General features: G+C 51.9%; 1 protein-coding gene across 1 annotated transcript; it reads left to right on the top strand.

The window, feature by feature from the left end:
• Positions 1 to 14101: 14101 nt before the first annotated feature.
• Positions 14102 to 14959, top strand: LOC115307116 (olfactory receptor 14J1-like; the record flags this gene model as incomplete). Its single annotated transcript, XM_029957840.1, has 1 exon — positions 14102 to 14959. A coding segment is annotated over exon 1 (858 nt), but the record flags the coding sequence as incomplete, so codon positions are not given.
• Between the last annotated feature and the right edge of the window lie 6556 nt (positions 14960 to 21515).

Genomic DNA, 21515 nt, shown 5'->3' with positions numbered 1-21515 from the left:
GACCCCAAAACTGTTCAGGGGGGAAATGGGGGATTGAGGGGACAATGGGAATATGGAAGGAACAGGGAGAAGGGTGGAAAAGGGGGGATGGTCTGGTGGGTCGGATGGTCTCATGGGGGTCTTTGGGCACAGAGGCGTTGGGAAAGGGGGGTGGCCCCCCTGAGCTCCCAACTTCCTGTGGGGTGCTGGATCAAATCTCAGCCTTGGATTATGCCAACACTTTCAGTTTAGAGGAATTACAGAGGTGTAACTGAATCATTTTTGTCCTCTAGGTTAAATGATGGTAAACCAGATCTATTGAGAGAAATTAATTTATTTAGGGTTCCAAATGATCAGACAAAAGATCTTCATCAGAATTACTTAGTGCACAATATATACACTAAAACTACCAGGAGTACAGGATAAGATAGGACAGTGCTCTACACTAAAGCAATTGTTGAAGCAATTCTACCCAAGCTGGCACAAAACCTGTAATTCCTAATTACGGTTGGATGGAACTCCCCCAGACCAACATTCATGGAGAGAGATCTCTGCTCTCAACCTCCAGCAGTGACCTTGGGGGGTCTCCAGCCAAGGTAGGAATCTCCACACACCCCCCAAGAAGGGTTCTGTTGGAAGAAGCTGCCCTTGGGAAAGGGGACTGGTCTTTTCTCGTCAAAAGGGATGGACTGACAGTCACTGGTCTCAGGGGTTGCCTCAGCATCAGGGGCTTCATTTGGGGTGGAAGCAGCAGCCAAAGTTCTTCCTGCACTCGAGGTACTGGAAGGGCTTCTCTTACTGGTGGGTCCGTTGGTGTCTGGTCAAGCCAGACCTGTTGGTGAAACTCTTCCCACACTCCCCACACTTGTAGGGCCTCTCCCCGGTGTGGATGCGCTGGTGGGTGACGAGGTGGGAGTTCAGTTTGAAGCCCTTCCCGCAGTCGGTGCAGCGGAAGGGCCTCTCATCCGTGTGCGTCCGCTCATGCAGGAGGAGAGCTGAGCTGGTCTGAAACCTCTTTCCACATTCCAAGCACTTGTAGGGCCGTTCCCCGGTGTGGATGAGCTGGTGGGTGCGGAGGGTGGAGCTCTGCCTAAAGCTCTTCCCACATTCCCCACAATTGTACGGCCGTTCCCCAGTGTGGATGCGACGGTGTTGGATCAGGTGGCAGTTCCTGTTGAAGCTCTTGAGACACTCCCCACACGTGTAGGGCCGTTCCCCAGTGTGGATGTGCTGGTGTCTGAGCAGGTCTGTGCTCTTCCTGAACCTCTTCCCACATTCCAAGCACCTGAAGGGCTTCTCCCTGCTGGGAGGCTGCTCAGGGACCACCAGCTCAGAGCTCCCCCTCAAGCTCCGGCCGCCTTCCCGGCACAGGCTGGCTCTTTCCTCCTCAGAGCACCCTGGGCTGGCTTTGGAGCCCCTCCTGCGGGGGGATCTCCGGCCCTTTTCCTCCCCGCTGCCTTCCTGCGCCGGGGAGCCCTTCAAAACGGCCTCTCCCACCAGGCTCTCACGGGGGGATTTGTCCTCCGCGCTCTCCCTCCTCAGCTCGGGGCCTGGGGCAGGAAGCAAGAAGGACAGGCAGGGGATTTGCCTCCGGCCCACAGGGAAGGCCAAGGACATCCCCCCAACTCCGGCCCCGGCAGGACGGCGGCGCCAGCGGGGTTGTCCTGCAGCCGGGGCCATGCTGGGCTGACAGAGCCAGCACAACACCCGCCCAAAGGGACACTGACTTCCTCCTCACCTGCCTGGGGGGCCCAAGGCATCTTCCTCTTCCTCGCAGCCTCCTCCTCCATCCGCCCAAGCTTTGGGAAGGACAAATCCTGATGGGGGGGAAAACAAGGGCTGAGCGCGTTGGCTTGGGGGTTCCTCCTGCCCAAGTCCATCACTAGAACTCACTGGACATCCTGTGTCCATAAAAACCTCCAAAACACCAAGACTCAGCCCAGAAAAACCCAAATCATCGAGATTCAGGTAAAAGCCTATAAGAAAGAGTGAGAAGACTCCTGCCCCCCCAAACTGAAAAAAGTTGAGATTCACCTAAAAAATACTCTAAAATATGAAGATTAGCCAAAAAAAATTCTCCTAAGATTTCCCCTTCTCTGGTTTCCCCCCTCTAGGGTTCAGAGAGTCTCCCCTGTCTGGGATGCTGGGGGTTCTACCTAGAGATGCTGGGAGTGTTGGGGATCCCAAGGCTCCCTTTCTCCTCTGATTCTCGCCTTCGGGATGCTGCATTCCCAGAAATTCCCCCTCTCCAGGTTCTCCACTTTGTTGTCCTAGGGGATCCCAGGGGTCCCCACTGTCCAGGCTTCCCCTTATCCGTGCCCCCCCTCTCCAGGCTCTCAGGGCTCTTGAAGCTCCTCCCTATCTCCAGCCTTCCTCGCTCTCCAGGGATCAAGGCATGGGGACACCGAGGTACCCCCACGGCAACCCCGCTCCCGCTCTCCCCACTCCCCTCAGTCACCCCTCCCACCCCTTTCCCATCAGGCCCCCAAACCCCGGCTCCCCCCAGCTCCCTTTGGGGGTGACCCACCCGCTCTTTTCACTTCTCTCTGTACAAAATTGCTTCCCAATATCCAACACCTCCAGGGACGCTGACTCCACCCCCTCCCTGCCCAGCCCATTCCAAGGCCTGATTACTCTCTCAGCAAAAAATTGCTTCCTAATATCCAACCTAAACCTCCCCTGGCACAGCTCAAGACCCAGCCCTCTTGTCCTACTGCTGCTTCCTGGCAGAACAGCCCCACCCCCACCTGGCTCCAACCTCCTGGCAGGGACTTGCAGACAGTCAGGAGGGCTCCCCTGAGCCTCCTCTTCTCCAGCCTCAACACCCCCAGCTCCCTCAGCCTCTCCTCACACCACTTGTGCTCCACTCCCTTCCCCAGCCTCGCTGCTCTTCTCTGCACCTGCTCCAGCCCCTCCAGGGCCTTCCTCAACTCAGGGGCCCAGAGCTGGACACAGCACTCCAGGGGTGGCCTCACCAGGGCTCAGTCCAGCCCAACAATCCCTTCCCTGCTCCTGCTGACACACTCTTCCTCACACAGGCCACCAGCCATTGGCCCTCTTGGCCACCTGGCCACACTCTGCCTCCTCTTCAGCTCCCTGTCCATCCCCACTCCCAGCTCCCTTTCTGCCTGCCTGCTCTCCAGACACTCTGGCCCCAGCCCGGGGGGCTGACGGGGCTTCTTGTGGCCAAAGGGCAGGACCCGGCCCTTGGCCTGCTGGAACCTCATCCCCTTGCAATCAGCCCATGGATCCAGCTGGGCCAGGTCCCTCTGCAGAGCCCTCCTGCCTTCCAGCACATCAACACACCCCCAGCTTGGGGTCACCTGCACATTTGCTGATGAAATGCCTGGTTCTGCAGGAGCTGCAGATGCTCAAGGGGCAGCAGGACCAAGTCAGGGGCCTGGGGGAGCCTGGCGGGCTTTGGGGTCCAGGAGGGTTCTGGGGGAGCTGGGGAGGGGCTTTGGGGATTGGGGGTACAAACCAGTACAGACCAGTACCTCCTCACTGCTCCCCAGATCTCTCCTGGAGCTGGACCACGTTGTCCTGGGACACCTGAGCCCCCCCAGTGCCCTCCCAGTACAGCCCAGTGCCCCCAGTACAGCCCACTGTGTTCCTGTCCCAGGGTGCCAGGTGATCCCTCTTTGAGGGGGGCTATGGGAGATCTGGGGGGATTTGGAGGGGTTGGATGGAGATTTGGGGGCTTTGAGAGGCATTGGTTGCATTTGCGAGAGTTAAAAGGGTCTTGGGGGCATTGGGGGGTCAAAGGTATCTGGAGGGGAGGAAACTAAATGAAAAAAAGGAGGTTGGGGGACATTTAGTGGGGGGTAATGGGGCCTAGAGGGGGAGAGGAGTGGCTTCCCTACGAGCAAGTGAGTCCTGAGACCCCCTTCGTGTCCTCAAGACTCTTTTGGTGTCTCCAACTCCCCCCTTGGCACCCCCAATTTCATTGTCCAAAAATCCCTCACCACTGTCCCCAAACCCCATCCCTGATGTCCCCAACCCTCCATCTCACCCCAGGAACCCCCCTGAACCCTCTGACACCAAAAACGCCCCCCCACGCTCACAGAAAGGCCAAGGGCATCTGGGGACATGTTGGGGACAGTCTGGGGGCTTTGTGGGGCACTGGGTGATTACTGGGGGATACTGGGACACACTGGGGGGAACCAGAGGGCATTGGGAGGACTGGGGGGGTTAGTGAGGGACACTGGGAAGGCACTGGGGGGGACCTGGGGCACACTGGGGGGCACTGGCAGAGAACTGGGGAGTTACTGGGGGATTACCAGGACACACAGGGAGACACTGGGAGGTTACTGGGCCATACTGGCAGGTTACTGGGTGCTCACTGCAGGATCACTGGGCCATACTGGGGGCAGTGGGAGGTCACTGGGACACACTGGCTGGCCACTGAGGGGGTTACTGGGCCATACTGAGGGTCACTGGGAGGTCACTGGGATATACTGGGGTCACTGGGATCCCCTTACCCGGATGTGGTACATCTCCCCCTCCGGATTTTGGGGGGCATCCCTAGGACCCCTCCCCTGGGGGCTGGGGGACCCCTTGAACTCCATTGCTGGGCTTTAGGGGACCCTGTAAAATCCTTTCAAAACCTCTGAAATCCCCCTTCGACCCATCAAAACCTTCTCCAGGTCCCTTCAAATCCCCTCAGAGATCTCATCCCTGCCCAGCACCCCCCAAACCCTCTCAGTGACCCGCAAAACCCACCTGGGACCCCTCAAGCCTATTCAGGGACCCCCAATCCCCCCCACGGGCCCTCCAAACCGTCTGGGACACCTTAAACCCCCCAGGGACCCCAAAACTGCCTCAAGGTCCCCGCAAAGCCTCCCAGGAACCCCAAACCTCCCCAGAGAGCCCCAAAGCCCACCTGGGACACCTCAAATCTTCTCAGAAAACAAAACTCCCATCAGAGCCGCCCAAAACCCTCCAGGGACCTTCAACCTCCCCCCCGAGTCCTTTCAGGGACCCCTCACAACGTTCCCGGAAACCCTCGAACTCCCCCGCTAAGCCCTCCCGAGCCCTCCAGCCTTTCCACCCACACCCGCGCTCCCCGCAGCCCCCGAGGGGATCCCCAGACCCCGCTCTCGCCGCCCCCCCGCCAACTCACCCAGCGAAGTGCAGCGGCCGCAGGCGAGTCCTCCTCACTCCCGACCACGAGGCCAAAATGGCGCTCGCTCCGCGCGCCCTCCGCCTTTACAGACCCGCCCCGCAGCCAATCAGCGCGCGGCCACGGCCCCTGCCCGCCCCCCGCCTGCGCGGGGCATTGTGGGAGTTGTAGTCCCTTCGGAGGGGGAGGATCGGGCGTTTTGGTTTTTAGTTTTTCTGTCTTCTTTTATTTTCTCTTTTTTTCTTTCTTTTTTCTTTCTTTTTTCTTTTCTTCCCCTTTTTTCTCTCTCTTTTTTCTTTTTTTCTCTTTTTTCTTTCTTTTTTTCTCATTTTTTCCTTTTTTTCTTTCCTTTTTTTTCTCTTTTTTTTTCTCTTTTTTCTCTTTTTTCTCTCCTTTTTTTTACTATGTTTTTTTCTTATTATTTCCATTTTCCTTTTTTTTTTACATTTTTTTCTATCAGTTGTACTTTCAAGGAAGATTTATACTCAGATCAAAACAATCTCCAGGTACATATCCTGCCACAACAGATAATCTGCCATTGTTCCAGGTTCCTGAGAACTTCCCAGATCACAAACACTGAGACACCAAGGGTGGAAGACAAGCAACTTTATCCTGTCCCTCGCCACAGCCTTCAATCCACACCCAGCCCTGGATTTCTGCAAAGCCGCTGGGCAGGAGCAGGAGATGGAGCTGGTGCTCGGCGGGAGGGGCAGCAACAACAAACCCGTGTCTTTGGCACAGGGGAAGGAATTTAGTGCTTGAGGGGTTACATTCCACAGGCTCCCCTGGGGATCAGCTTATGCTTGGACAGTGAGAACAGCAAGAACATTCCTAATAAAAATGCCCGAGGGAAGGGAGCGGAGGGGGAGCAGGGGCAGGAAAAGGAAGCAGAGCGATGGAAGATGGGCTGGGGCGGTCGGGGCTGGGGGAAGGCAGGCTGGACAATGCCTTGTTTGGTCCAGCAGCTGGACCAGCTCCAGGGCAGGTGTCGGGGGAGCCTCTGCCACAGGGACATGGACAAACAGACCCTACAAAAGCTCTCAGAGGGGTTGGGGGCTCTGGGCGGGGCTGCGCTCTCGCCTCAAGCCAGGATATCCCAGGGCAGTGGAACAGCAATTCCTGTCAGCTCCCAGCAAAGATTACTGGGGTTTGCACCGGGGAAATATTGACGCTCCAGCTTCTTCTTCTCTTTTTAGAACTTTGAGCTTGCATTCGGGTAGAAGGGCTGGTGGGGGAGTGGGAAGAGACCCACTGAGGGACACATCTCATCCCTCAGTTAGATGGAGCTAAACCCCTGATCTTGCTTAGGAAGAGCTGCTGATGCTCAGTTGTCTTCTTTCCCTTCTGCTTCAGTGGGATATTACATTTCCCTGCAGTATTAGTGATAGAATGCTATGTCAGCTGGAATGTTTTGGTTCTTACAGAAAGCATCAACGGATTTTAAGGAAGGTTTTTTTACATAGGTGAGACCTCCAAAAAAACCAAAAACCCCAAAGGTAATATAAGTGCAGAATAAAGTGAACTTTGGAGTTTTCTTTTTAATTCTTGGGTAGAAAAGCCATCCCAGTTAGGGACAGCAATTTATTGCATTGCTGAAATAAAACCAACCAACCAACAAACAAACAAAGAAATCTGACTTTGTTCTCTTTCGGATTTGTTTTTGATCATAAGAATCCTTCTAGTGAAAAGGGCTAATTTACTCTTTCTAGAGGAATGTTTTAAGTGTGATTATCACAATATCACAGATGCTGAAAAGGTCTAAAATAGGACATGGACCTTGAACGTGTTCCTGTGTTTAGGATGTGGTGCTTAACATTCAAGAAACAATAGAACTGCAACTCATTTATTAAGGTATAATCTCAAAATGTTCACTCTTGCTCTGTAAAGACATCCACAAGGATTGTAGAAAGCTTGCAGTATCCCATGAAGTACATGTGGTATTTTATCAGTGTAAATATAAGATTATACTATATATATTTTTTATATATATTATATATATATATACACTTATATTATATATAAGATTTTCAATATTTCTGCTGGCAGTACTCCATAACTAAAGTAAGTTTTCCCTTTGGTGCTGCACTAGTTTATGATTTAATTGTTACTGACATTCCACCAGTCACATTATTAGCTTCACCAAATGAAAGGGAAATAATCCTGTATTAATTAAAGAGAGCAACTGAATTCCCTCAGTCATCTTATCCTTGGCTGTCTGAGACAGTGATGCACTTCAGCTTCCCTAAAGAAACTTCCACCAAAAAAGAGATTGGGGTCATAGTGAGAGATCCAGATTGAAGGGTGTACCTGAATTATCTTTAGGGAGGAGACCTTTTTTGGTGGGTGACAGGCAATGTGCCTGTGGCTCTCTTTTTCTTTCTGGGTTGTTTTTCCCTTTCTTTTTGTCAGAGGCTTTGGAAAAGCTGTTTTGTCAAGAGAATAATATTCATTTATAGCCATGTGAACAGTTTCTATCCTATACCAGTGAAGGCAGTCACCTAAATACCCAGACCCATGCTTTTGAAAATAAAACACGGAGAAAATATGGAGTATTTGTTTGAGACCAGATAAACTGAATGTAGTTCAGTAACACAGTAAGGCAATTGCTGTTATTGCACAGAGACATTTCTTTGTATGCTGGAACTGAGGGTAGCAGCAAAAACTAAAATCCTTGCTCTGTGTATTTGTGAACACACTGTGGGTAAGTTCAAAGGAGCATTCAGAGATTGTGTTGTGTGAGCCTTTTTCCCTAAGATCAAAACAAGGAGTAATTATTGCTAAATCCAGCAGATGGCTTTTTCTCTTTATTCCCAATCACTGATTAAAGAAACATAACTCAGAAGTGATCTCACTCTGTGCTCCAGTGACATTAACATTAGAACAATATTGTCACTGTCTACTGGTCTCTTGTGCTCCTCACTGGAAGGCACTTGGTGCACCCCTGGATATCCTGTTAATGAGGTAAAAAACTAACCCTTCTGAAGTTCCAGATTTTCCTAACCTGTTTGGACACAGTTGGACAAACTGGACCAAGTTAGTACTTGAAAGCCACCTGCTGGATTTAGCATTAATTATTCTTTGTTTTGATTGTAGAGGAAAAAAGCTCACACAACACACTCTCTGTGGACCCAACAGAGAAAACCTCCCCAGGGTCTTGTTAGAGCACAAACCTGCAAACAGGGATGACAGGTCAGAGAATCACAGAATCATCAAGGTTGGAAGAGACCTTCCAGATCTTCTAGTCCAACTGTCAACCCAGCACCACCAGAATCACCCCTAAACCCCATCCCAAAGCGCTACATCCAGATGCCACCTGAATGCTTCCAGAGACTCCACCACCTCCCTGGGCTACTTGTTCCAATGCCTGAGCACTCTCTCATTGGAAAAAGGGGATTTGAATATCTAATATGAACCTTGCCTGATGCAATTTAGGGCGTTTCCTCTCTTCCTGTCACTAAAGGCTTTGCAGAAGAGACCGACCCCCACCCCACTAAAACCTCCTTTCAGGTCATTGCAGAGAGCAATGAGGTCCCCCCTGAGCCTCCCCTTCTCCACACTCAACCAGCCCAGTTCCCTCAGCCGTCCCTCAGCAGACATGTTTTCCAGAGCCTTCCCCAGCTCCGTTCCCTTCTCTGGACACGCTCCAGCCCCTCAAGGGCCTTTTGGCACTGAGGGGCCAGAACTGGACACAGCACTCCAGGTGGGGCCTCCCCAGTGCCCAGCACAGAGGGGCAATCAGTTCTCTGCTCCTGCTGGCCCCAACTTCTCCACAAAGGCCACGATGCCCTTGGCCCTCGTGCCCCCCTGGGCACACTCTGCCTCATATCCAGCTGCTGTCAAGCAACACCCCCAAGTCCCTTCCTGCTGAGCAGCTCTCCAGCCCCTCTGCCCCCAGCCTGGAGCGTTCCAGGGGGTTGTTGGGACCCAAGGGCAGGCCCTGACACTTGGCCTTATTGATCCAGCCTGTCCAGATCCCTCTGCAGAGCCTTCCTGCCCTCCAGCACATCCACACTCACACCCAGATCAGTCAGTCTCCCAAACAGGACAAAGTCTGACCACCAGCAGTCCAGGGTTTCAGTTCTGCTGCCCCCTCCTTCCTCCACCCATAATGGAAAACTCCATCATTTTGGGGTCTCTGTGCCCGTCGGCTCCGACCACCACATCCCCACCAGTCACAGAATCATGGAATGGTTTGGGTGGGAAGGGACCTTAAAGAGCATCTCAGTCCAACCCCCTGCCATGGGCAGGGACACCTTCCACTAGACTCAGAGCTCAGAGCCCCATCCAGCCTGGCCATGAACACTTTCAGGGATGGGGCAGCCAGAACTTCTCTGTGCAACCTGTGCCAGGATCTCACTACCATCACAGTCCAGAAATTCTTCCTAATATCCCATCTAACCCTTCCCTTTCTCAGTGTGAAGCCATTCCCCTTGTCCTGTCACTCCAGGCCCTTGTCCAAAGTCTCTCTCCATCTTTCTGGTGGCTCCCTTCAGGCACTGGAAGGCCACAATTAGATCACCCCAAAGCCTTCTCTTTTCCAGTTTTAACAATCCTAATTCTCTCAGCCTTTCCTCACAGCAGAGCTGCTCAATCCCTCTGATCCTCTTGCTGCTCCCCTCTGGACTCGCTCCAACAGGTCCATGTCCTTCCTGTGCTGGAGCCCAGAGCTGGAGGCAGCTCTGCAGGGGTGACAACATTACAGCCCTGTGTGTTCCAGCAAGGACACTGCGGAACCTCCTGGAGTAAAGGGGACATTGTGACACTGTAGGGCCTTCTGGAGCCAAAGGAACACTGGGACACTGGGCAATCTCATGGAATCAAGGGAGCATTGTGACAATGTGAAAACTCATGGAATTAAGAGGCCATTGTGATACTGCTAGGCCTCATGGAACCAAAGGAACCCTGGGACACTGTGGAACCTCATGGAACCAAGGGTTCATTGTGCCATAAAGGACCTCATGGAACCAAGGGAGCCCTGAGACATTTCGGGCCCTCATAGAATCAGGGGCCATTGTGACACTGAAGAACCTTGGGGACTCAAAGGCCACTGTGACACTGCAGGGCCAATGGAACCAAAGGAAGCCTGGGACAATGTGGAACCACATGGAATTACTAGGCCTGTGACACTGCAGGGCCTCATGGAACGAAAGGAACCCTGAGATTTTTCAGAACCTCATGGAATCAAGGGGCCACTGTGACACTGAAGAGCCTCATGGAGACAAAGGGACCCTGGGACACTGTGGACCTCAAGAAATCAAGGGCCCATATTGACACTGTGGAACCTCAGGGAATCAAGGAGACATTCTTACACTGCAGGGCATTATTGAGCCTAAGTGACCACTGTGACACTGTGGAACCTGATGGAGTCAAGGGGCCTTTGTGACATGCGAGGCCTCATGGAACCAAAGGATTCCTGGGACTCTGTGGAATCTCATGGAATCAAGGGGCCACTGTGATATGTGGGGCCTCCTAGAACCAAAGGAGTCCTGAGACATTTTGCAAACCCATGGAATCAAGGGTCCATTATCACACTGCAGAGCCTTACGAAGCCAAATGGACCCTGCAACTCTGTGGAACCTCATGGAATCCAGTGGCCATTCCCACACTGTAAAACCTCATGGATACTCTCAGGTTCCCATTATTAAAAGACGCCTCTGCCCAAATTCAGCAGCAAAGGAGACCATGTGCCAAAGCCAGTAGTCCAGCTTTGATTTAACAGTAAATAGGAGGGAGAGAGAGAGAAAAAAATGGAAAGAGAGAGAAGAAGGGGGTGGTGGGAAGCCAGTGAGAGAGAGACAGAGATGAAGTAAATGTATCACACCATGGAGATCCCTGAGGCTCCCACCGGTCCTTCTTCACCCTGCTCTGCTCGGTGGAGGGTCCCCAAGTTGTGCTTCTGGGCTATCACTTTTATACAGCCCAAGCCCTGGGTATCCAGGGGGGTAGATGCTGTTCCCACAGCTTGGGCTGGCACATCTACAAGGACTTGCTTCCTTTCCCACAGCTTGCCACGGAGGGAGTTTTGCCCGCTGTGCTTCCAGTCTGCAGGTGGGAATCTTTGTCTGGATGGGTTCCCCAGACCTGCCTTACCAGCCCTGGCTTCCTGTTGGGGCTGTCTGCTCTTTCCCACACTCTGCACAGTGCAATTCTGTCCTGGGGGCTACTTCCAAAGCTTCACCTCCCTTTAGGCCTTGGAATTAAAGGCCCTCCTGTTTGCCACCAGTACTTATGTGTTGTGGTGCCTTATGGGATTTTCCTGCTTTGACAGTGTTTTGAGACAGTTCATTGTGCCCTTCAAGTCCTTCCATGTGCACACACACACCACTCTCACCAGTGTCTGGCCCTCCAAAGAACACAAGCCCTGATGATTTGTAGCTCCCACTCCAGTGGTTGGCACTTGGACCTCCCTCCGTACCCAGAGCTCAGAGCTCCCTTGTGCCAGAAAGTTTAAAGAGATTGTGCCTCATTCTGCCAAGACAACCCTTGGAAAAAAGTGTCCCTCTGTGTTTCCTTGGATCAGAGCACTCTATTGTCATCTTCCAAAACCTTGGAGAGGTCCCAGAGGTCTCCCAGGAAGGAATTTGGGTCCTCAAGCACATGACCCGTATATAGAGGCTGAGGACTCAGGGGTCAGTGGTGTGAAGATTGAGGACAGTAGAGGAGTAGCCTGAGAGGTCTGGAAGGGGGGTGTCAGAGTTGGTGGAGCTTTTCTTCCTGTCAGAAAACAGCCTAAGAAAGAACTAGTGCCACCAAGGGCACCTGGGGGGCCTAGACTGGTGAAAAGAAGTAAGAAATTTCCCTCCAAGGTCAATGTTGTGGTGCAATATGTCACAAAGAAGGAGTCTAGATGAGCCCAAGGCTTTGTGTGTGCAGGAAGAGCCAGGGAGGACGCAGAGATGTCAGTGCAGGAAGGTGCCAGCCAGGTGGGGCAGCCGGGGGGATGACGACAGCCTGCAGGGAAAGGGGCAGGGCATGGACACCGTAGGACAGCCTGGGCTGGAGAGGAGACAGGCATGGGGAGAAGCTGAAAGGCCCTGACAGAGCCACCTTCTGCAGGCCTTTGGCCAGGGCTGCTGTCTGTGCCCCTGAGGCCAGGAGGAGACAAGTGCCCCTTGCAGCCCTGGGGCCTCATGGCCTCCTTGTCCCTGCTCAGCAGCCTGGCAGGTGCCACCCCATGGTCCTGCCCTTGGCATTGCACATCCCACATCCCAGTGCCCCAGGAAGAGCCCTGAGGAATGAGGCAGTGACAGGATCTGCCTTCCCAGGGGCTGGGGGTCAGGCCTTGGCCCGTTTGATTAAGGAAACAAATCCAGTTTTCCTCAACATCAGAGCCACCTTTCCCTTGCTTGTCCATCCTTGTCATCACTGTCTGCAGTTTTCTGCTCTAACTGAAACCTGGGGACACATTCTCAGTTGTGCCCCTCAGTGAGACTCTGTGGAAAGTATTACAGAAACATGGTTGATAGAAAGAGGACATGAGAAAAAGTCTATAGTTATGGTCCCACGGTAAAGGAAAGATATTAGAAGGTCACTGTGTCTGTGAAACTGTGTACGTGACAGAAGAATAGAATAAAGCGGATGGGAAAGCAGAACAAGTAGCAAATAAGTAACCATAAGAATGTGAAAGAAACAGCATTTGCGCAAATATAATTTAGGTAATCAGAAGCCAATGATGAGCTAGCGCTTGTAATATGTATGAGGCTAATTATTAACCTTTATAAGCACAAAGCCTGCAGCAGTAAAGTTGGATAAGTCATGATCATCTCTGTGGTTGTGTATTCTTTTCCCATCGTCTACAACAAGACTCATTAGCACTAAAGGAAACTTTAGTGTTTCAATCTCACTTCGACTTCTTGAGAAGTTGTTTGAACTTCCTCTCAGGGACTGAGTCTCATGTAAACAACAACAACCCCCCAGGGGGTCATGAAATGCCTGGGGCTGTTGCTGTGCTGCTGAGCTGGGCCGGGCTCCTGGCACACAGGGAGCTCCTGGCAAGCAAGAAGAGCTTCAAAGAGACAGCTCTGCTGGTGAGCAGCTCCTCTGCACAGCCCAGCAGGGCTGAGGGCACTGCCTGCAGCACCAAGGGCAGAGGAGTGAGACAGAGAGAAGTTAAAGGCTGTCAGACGTAGAATGATGCTGAGACCTCACTGGGGGAGAATTTTTAACAGATCTTGGCACAGGAAGTCTGGTCATGCAGGGCAATGGGACTGCAGCTTTTGGAGGCATCTGGGAAAGCTGGCACTGCCCACCAACTACAGATTCTCTAAGTGCAACTCTGAGAGCATCTGGAGTGCAGAGGAGGAGGACATGCTCAGAACTTCAGCTCCCTCTCAGAATATTTCCAAGACAAAGATTTTTATAAGGTTAAAGAAATTTCCTGAGATTGTGTTTCCAGTTTTCTGCTCTTGAGGAATGGGAGGAATAAATCATTAAGAAAGTATTAATTTTGACAAGTCCCTGAGACATCTGAACTGTGAGTGCTCAGTAGGTCTGTCTGAGCTTCCTAATGTGCTTTCAGCCACTGCTCTGCCTGTGGGCAGCACCAGCATCACCTCTGCTAGACCCATCAGGACTAGTCTGAGATGTCATTTTTGCACCTGCAATCGGAATATGACCCCTACCAGTGCAGACTGTGGTGCTGGGGAAGGAGCTGAGTCTGCTTAAAACAAATACCATCATAAGGACACTTGGCTGTCTCCCTGAGGTTTCCTTCCAAGCTGTGAATTCCCCTCCAGGATGGAAACCTGTCCCTAAACATCTCCTTGTTATGTGAAACCCCTGTACAGAAGCACAGTGATGCTAAAACAGTGAAAATGCTGTTGAGTAGGGACCCAGCACTGGAGCTGAAGGAAGATCTCCTAGGAAATCAAAAGGCTGTCTGTGTGTGACATGGGGAGTGTCTGTAGAATACAGCTTTGACTTTGTTTAGATAAGTTCACGCTAACTGGCCTCTTACTGTCTTCTTCTCCCGTGTGGGAAACAAAAACCCAGAGGCAGCAAATGTCCAACAACAGCTCCATGCCCCAGTTCCTCCTCCTGGCATTCTCAGACAGGCGGGAGCTGCAGCTCCTGCACTTCTGGCTCTTCCTGGCCATCTCCCTGGCTGCCCTCCTGGCCAACGGCCTCATCCTCAGCGCCGTAGCCTGTGACCACCACCTGCACACCCCCATGGGCTTCTTCCTGCTCAACCTCTCCCTCACAGACCTGGGCTGCATCTGCACCACTGTCCCCAAAGCCATGCACAATTCCCTCTGGGACACCACAACCATCTCCTACATGGGATGTGCTGCACAGGCCTTTCTGCTTGTCTTCTTTCTTCCAACAGAATATTCCCTCCTCACCATCATGTGCTACGACCGCTACGTTGCCATCTGCAAACCCCTGCACTACGGGACCCTCCTGGGCAGCAGAGCTTGTGCCCACATGGCAGCAGCTGCCTGGGCCACTGGCTTTCTCACTGCTCTGCTGCACACAGCCAATACATTTTCCCTGCCCCTGTGCCAGGGCAATGCCCTGGGCCAGTTCTTCTGTGAAATCCCCCCCATCCTCAAGCTCTCCTGCTCACACTCAGGCTACCTCAGGGAAATTGGGCTCATTGGGGTTAGTGGCTGCTCAGCACTTGGTTGTTTTGTTTTCATTGTGTTCTCCTATGTGCAGATCTTCAGGGCTGTGCTGAGGATCCCCTCTCAGCAGGGACGGCACAAAGCCTTTTCCACGTGCCTCCCTCACCTGGCCGTGGTCTCCCTGTTTGTCAGCACTGTTGTGTTTTCCTACCTGAAGCCCCCCTCCATCTTCTCCCCACCCCTGAATCTGGCACTATCAGTTCTGTACTCGGTGGTGCCTCCAGCACTGAACCCCTTCATCTACAGCCTCAGGAACCAGGAGCTCAAGGATGCCCTCAGAAAAATGATGACTGGATGCTTTTCTGGAGCAATAAAGTGCCTATGTTCTGGTGTGTAGCATTCAGAATGGGACTCCTTAATGGCCCAGCCTTCCTGCTCAGGTTTTTCTTGCAGGTCATCACATTCTTCTTGTAATAATTTTCTCTGCAATTAAATATTATTATGCATCTGCCTTCTAATTTAGTGTCCATCTTTTGATTTTGACACTGAGACTGTATAAATGATGAATTGTGCTCTCTGAGTATTTAAACAAAATAAAGGACCCTGTAGTGCCTTCTTTGTCCAAGACCCTTCTTCTCAGATGTTCCTAAAGGACAGCACACTGCAGCACAGGGGGTATTTGGAAACAGGAAGGGGACAATAATCCCAGCCCAGCAGCACTGCCAGGGAGCAGCAGGGCTTGGTCTTTGCAGAGCTGCTCTCTTGCCACTTCCACACTGTCCTCCTGAGCCCCTTTCTCGCTGTAAGGCCTGAGTGCTCTCTGAGCACAGTCCTGGGGGCTGGAAGCCCTTGGAGCACAGGCAGGGACAGGCCCTGGGAACTTGTGAAGCAGAGCTGGGCTCCCTTCCAGCATCTCCAGGATGCTGTGGGATCTTCTGAGGCCACTGCATGTACTGGGTCACTCCTTCTGTGACCTTGTTCCAGGGTTGGAACTCTCCTGCAGTGTCACCATGACACTCCTGCTCTCTGCTTTCCAGGTTTCATTTTCAGATCCAGTCTTCCCCTCCTGTTCCCAGGGACATCCTGGGAGTGCTTCAGAGCTGCCATCCTGGGGCAGCTCCTGCCCAGCGTGGGCAGGCACAAGGTCTCTCCAGCTGCTCCTCTCCCCTCCCCAGTGCCACTGTTTTCTGCAGCCTCCTCCTCCTTGCCCAGCACAGCCCTCCTGGCACAGTTGGACACAGCCCTTGTTCTACCCCCTCCTCAGGCACCTGCCCAACCCCCTCAGCTCCAGCCTGATGGCCACAAACCTTCAGGGCAGGGAGCACCAGGAAAAATGCTGAGGAAACCTTTCAGCTGCACTCAAATCCAATTGGAGGGGTTGGCCTTCTGGGAGAAATCCCTTCTCATTCTCCAGAACCACCAGGACAACCTGTCTTGTGTCCTGGGCACTCCTCTGGAAGTGTGGGCTATGGAAAAGGTTTTGATATCAGTGATACTGAGAAGGCTGGGCAGTGTCACTGGGAGACCTCTCCCAAACACTTGCGAAGGCCAGAGCCATCCCAGAGCTTCCTGGGGCCTTGGCAAAGGCAGACATGGAACCAGTCTGCAAACAGGGCAGCAAGGAGGGTTGGCAGAGTTCCAGATTGCTCAGGCTCAGCAGGCAAGGGGATAGGGCAAGTCCTCCTGCAGCCATTCCCAGGCACTGGAAGGATAAGGCAGGGATTGCAGACCCCCTGTGGGAGGGAATAGAAGAGGATGTTGTGTGCCCAGACTTCAGCAAGGCCCTTGACATGGTCTCCTGTGGTCTCCTTATGGCCAGACTGGTGAGAGCTGGACTGAAGAAGTGGAAGATGTGGTGGGTGGGAAGTTGGCTGAATGAAGAGTGTCAAATAAAATCCATGGTACAAAGTCCACTTGGCAGCAACTTCCTGGTGAAATCCCTTAGTGATCAGTCCGTGAACACCACAGTAGAACATCTTTATTATCTCTCTGTACAATGGGACAAAATGTATTTTCAAGACCTTTGTGAATGATGCCAAATTTCAAGGAACCCTTGAGCAACCTGTCCTGGTTTAAAGATATGTGTTGGAATGGGAACTCCAATGAAATGAACTCACTCCCCTTTTATTCCCCACCACTATAGGGAGACAAAACACAAGGAGGTATAAGTGAAAACAATAAGAGTTTACTGACAGGAAATATAGAAGCAAAACCAGCAATACCAACAGAACTATTCAAAGCAACAGCAGAGAGAGAAATTGCCTCCTCTTTCCCCCCCGACCCAACTCCCTTTTGTAAACAGATAAAAACAGGGATCAAAATGCGCCTCCCTTCCCCCTTTTCCCTCTGAATGAACAAAGAACAAAAAACAAACCAGAGGAGAGAGGGGGCAAAGCAAAATGTGGGAAACTCTCTGGTCTGAGATCAGTTGTGCTGCCCAAGAACACGCTGACTCCAGAGGTGTCCAAGCGGGGCAGAGCCGGCGACTCCGGTCCGTGCGGCGGCGGGGGGGAGGCAGCGGCTCTGCTTGATTCCATGGAGTTCTGGGGAGGAACAGTGGGCCCTTGGTTCCAGGAGGTTCTGAGATGTCTCAGGGTTCCTTTTGTTCCAAAGAGTCATGGAATGGGCCCTTGTCACAATGGTCCCTTGGTTCCATGAGGTTCCACAGTGTCCCTGCATTCCTTTGGTTCCATGAGGCCCTGCAGTGTCACGGTGCCACTTGATTCCGTGACGTTACAGAGAATCAGAATGGTCCCTTGATTTAAGGCCAACTGCACATGGGGCTGCCTTAGGGGGAGTGTGGGCACCCAGACAAGGGAGTTGTCACCCCCCTGGACTCAGCCCTGGGGTCACCACATCTGGACTGGTCTGTCTGTCTGTGAGGTTCCCCATTCTGAAGGAATGAGGAAGAACTGGAGAGGGTCTAGAGGAGATCTGACAGGATGGAGTTTTTCTCTGTATTGGAAATAGAATGAAATCTCCACAAAGAGTAGCACTGAAGGTTCAGACTGAAGGTGAGGAAAAAGAAATGTCACTCAACGGGGACCCTTGTGCTGCAAGAGGTCACCCAGAGGGAGTCAGGATCAGCCCATGGCTTTGTGTTCCAGGGAACAGCCAGAGCTGGTGCAGAGACATCAGGGAGGGTCTAGAAATGCTGCTGGGAGGGGGTGGGAAAGCAGGAGGGGTGTGTGCAGCCTGCAAGGCCAGAGCAGCAGCAGGGCCAGGGCAGGACAGCCTGCAGGAGAGATGGCCAAGGGCTCTGGCAGGGCTGCAAGGCCCAAAGGCACCCAGGCCTTTGTCCCCTTGCCTCTGGCAGCTGCCTCTGCCACTCAGGCCACCACAAGCAACTTGCCTGGCAGGTTCTGCACTTGGTTTCTGCCTCGCCCCTCCCTCAGGAGCCTGGCAGGGGTTGCCCAGTTTTGGGCCTTTGTTGTTCCTCCCCCTCCCATCCCAGTGCCCCCCAAACAGCCCTGAGCCAGCCGGGAGGGACAGGATCTGCTGGGCCAGGGCCTGGGGCTCAGGCCTTGGCCTTTGTGCTCCACAAAACCAAGGCAGGCTTTGCTCAGCATTGCAGGGGCCTGCCCAGAGCCTTTGTCTGCCTGCACTCCTGGCCTCCAAGGAGCTGCTCCAAGGAGTCCCTGGGGAGGCTTTGGCAGTGCCTGCCCTCAGTGGGGCCCAGCAATGCTTCAAGGCACTTGGACTTTGGCTTCTGACTTCTTCAGCAGCTGCTTCAATCTTCTCTCAGTACCTCAGGATCATGGGCTGGGCTGCAAACACACTGTGGGGCTCATTAAAATCCAGAAATCCCTCAGGATCTCTTTGTCTTCCTTTAATTGTCTTCAAGGCAATTTCAAAACAAGTCTTCAAAGTTTGTATTTTTTTTGTTTTAATTCAATTATGGATATTTTTTAGTTCAGAGAAGAGGTGATAGAGGTGTTCTCCAAGTGATCTTGATGCTGAGTGTCTCCTCAGGAGATCCACACTGACCCTGGATGATCAACCTTGTTCCTCACCCCCCAACCTCACCAGTTCTGACATGGCCCATCTTGGACTGACAACTCCAAACACACTGTGGGACCCATTAAAACATTGAAAAACAAATTATTTTTCTTTCTTTCATTGCCATCAAATCTTCAAGACTTCTACAGCTAATTGGAGTTGTTTTGTAGTTTAGCTAAGGAGGAGGATTTTAAAGTGGACGTCACAAAAAATATATATTTTTTGATGAAAGAAAATGATTTACACAGAGCCTTGGGATGCAAGAGGGTCAGGGTGCAAAGGATTTAGACACAAAGATAAGGGGACAAAAGAGATTACTAGCATTTAATTTTTGACCAGTTTAACAATTATCAAGTGATTCAATAGCATTTGCCACAATTTTAACAGTGACTGAATTATAGATTCACAATAACAACATTCAACCCACAGCCAATTCACACCCACACCCAGGCAGAGATGTGTGGACACATCAAGAGCTGGCTGTGGAAAGGTCCCTCTCCCAAATTCTCCTTGTTGTCAGGGAAACACTCCCCCAAATCCCTTTGTGTTTGCAAACAGACAAGGGTCACAGCTGGAGGACTGTTTGTTGAGGGGGATCAGAATTGTCCTGGGCATCAGGGAAGGTCTTTGGAGTGTTGCAAACTGGAGGGTTCCCGAGCTGGGAGAGGCTGCCAGAGGTGTCCCACTGAGAGGGAGGTGCTGGGGAGCTGCCAGGGCCTCCCTCAGCCCCGCTGGTTGTGGGCTCCCAAGGTGACTGGCTTTAGTTATCTGCTGAATTTCCATCCTGGTGTCAGGAATGACTGGAGTTTCCCAAATATTTGGGAATTTTATCCAAAGAGTTCCATTTGGATTATGAAGGGAATGTTCCAAGGTTTTCATGGGATGACTGCTTATCCTGTGTTCCCCAGCTCTTACACCCACCCCAGTCAGCTGGATGGTTTATTGACAATGTGTCCCGAGGGGCGGCACCTCCGATGCCATAGAAACCCCTCCCCTGGATTAGGAAACCTTTGGAATTCAGGAGCTGTTCCAGTGGAGCATGAAAATGAACAGCAGTTTTCCCAAAGCCCAGCCCCAAGCAGAACAAAGCCAGGCCCCATCAGTGTCAGAGCAAAGGTCCCCCATGGCTGTGTCCCTGTGGCCGCTGAGGCGGCAGCGCAGGCCCGAGGCGGTGCCGGGTCCCGGTGCAGCCGGGGCAGAGCGGCGGCTGCGCGAGCGGCAACCCCGGCGGTGAGTGCGGCAGCCCCGTGGGAGCGGCGCTCGGGCACAGACCGGCGGCAGCCGCTGTGGCTCCTGGAACCCAGTGGCCATTGGGACACTGCAGGGCCTGCTGGAATCCAGGGGCCGCTGGGACACTGGGGAGCCTCTTGGAGCCAAGGGAACCCTGGGATGTTTTGGAACATCCTGGAATCAAGGAGCCATTGTGACACTGCAGGGCCTCATGGAACCAAAGGAACCCTGAGAGTTTTTGGAACCTCATGGAATCAAGGGGCCATTTCTGGCAGGATGCTCTGCTCTGATAATACCTAAACAATGGTCAGAGAATGCAAACAATGCAAACTCTCTGTGGTGAGTTACTGCTGGTGTCAAGGTGCTGTTTTTAATGTTGAATTATGCTAAACCCAAAATGCTTCATGAAACTTCAAACACACATAGTGCTTTTTGAAGCAGGATTTGACAGATAAGCTGCTCCCTGGCCTGCAAATATGTCTGGCAGTCAAACCCTTGATAACTATAAAAGCCCCGTCCAACTGTCATGTGGCAGATTCTTCCACAGACTTCCTTGAAGTGTGTGGAGCTTCTGCCATGAAGCAGGGACAGCTCTCATGGTCACTGCCCAGGGGTTAAGTGAAAGAGAGGGAACTACCCCTTGTCGCTGTGGGGTGAGTTACCTCAATCTCTGCTTCAGGATTGTTTCTTTTTGCTGGCTTTGATCCAATTGCTTTAATAGAATGACTTTGATAGACTGCACTGTCTAGTGTACACTATACTGCTAGGAGGTTTTGCCTTTTATACTGTGTAGTAAATAATTCTCTTTAAGGTCTTTCATCTGTTCATTTTCTGATCAATTTTTTGTTCATTTGTCATAATAAATAATTCATTTTATAAAAATATTTCTGATTTGCCATCACTAAAACCTGCAGGATAAAGTGATTGAATCACACCTGTATAATTCCTTCAACTGAAACCAAAATCTGAGTCTGAGATTGGATCCAGCCACTGCCAGGCTCCTCTCTGAGAAGGAATTTAGAAAGCAAGGGGGTCCTTTGTGCATCTCGTAGCTCAATGAGTTTAGCACAGAATCCCCCTGCACACACACAAACACACAGGCATGGGAATCTACACACACACTCCTGTTCATCCCTGCACAGACATAACCCAGACAGACTCGCAGGGGAACTCCACACACCATTCCCACATCACAACATGAGAACGGTTAGAAAAACATAAAATATGTCCACCAACCCTCACTGCACTGCAGCATTCACAGGATGTGACACCTGTGTCCACTTTTGAAATGTTACAGCCATTCTACACAACCTTTATTTCCTGTCAGCTGAGTATTCTATCAGCTGCATTCTAAGATGAAACTCCAGGCACATGAACAGCTGAATTTGTTCCACATTTAAATGCTGTTGCACATTTTTAAATGGAGAAAGGAGGGAAACTGCTCAGTGTTCAAATGAATGAAACACAGTGAGCCACAAAAGGCCAAAGTATATAGTGTACAGCAGCTTTGTGGAGTTACAGATCTGCTCAATTTTTTATGTTTGGCATTCAGAGACCATGTTTCAATTTATTAAACTACTCCCGTTCTGCCCCCCACCCCTTCTTTGGAGTGTTTCAATTGC

The sequence above is a fragment of the Manacus vitellinus genome, unplaced genomic scaffold, assembly GCF_001715985.3.
Source record: "Manacus vitellinus isolate BGI_N305 unplaced genomic scaffold, ASM171598v3 ctg7180002430028_pilon, whole genome shotgun sequence".
In the NCBI taxonomy this organism is placed as follows: Eukaryota; Metazoa; Chordata; class Aves; order Passeriformes; family Pipridae; genus Manacus; species Manacus vitellinus.
The sequence above is the reverse complement of the archived record's forward strand: the minus strand, read 5'-3'. Positions and strand labels throughout refer to the sequence as shown.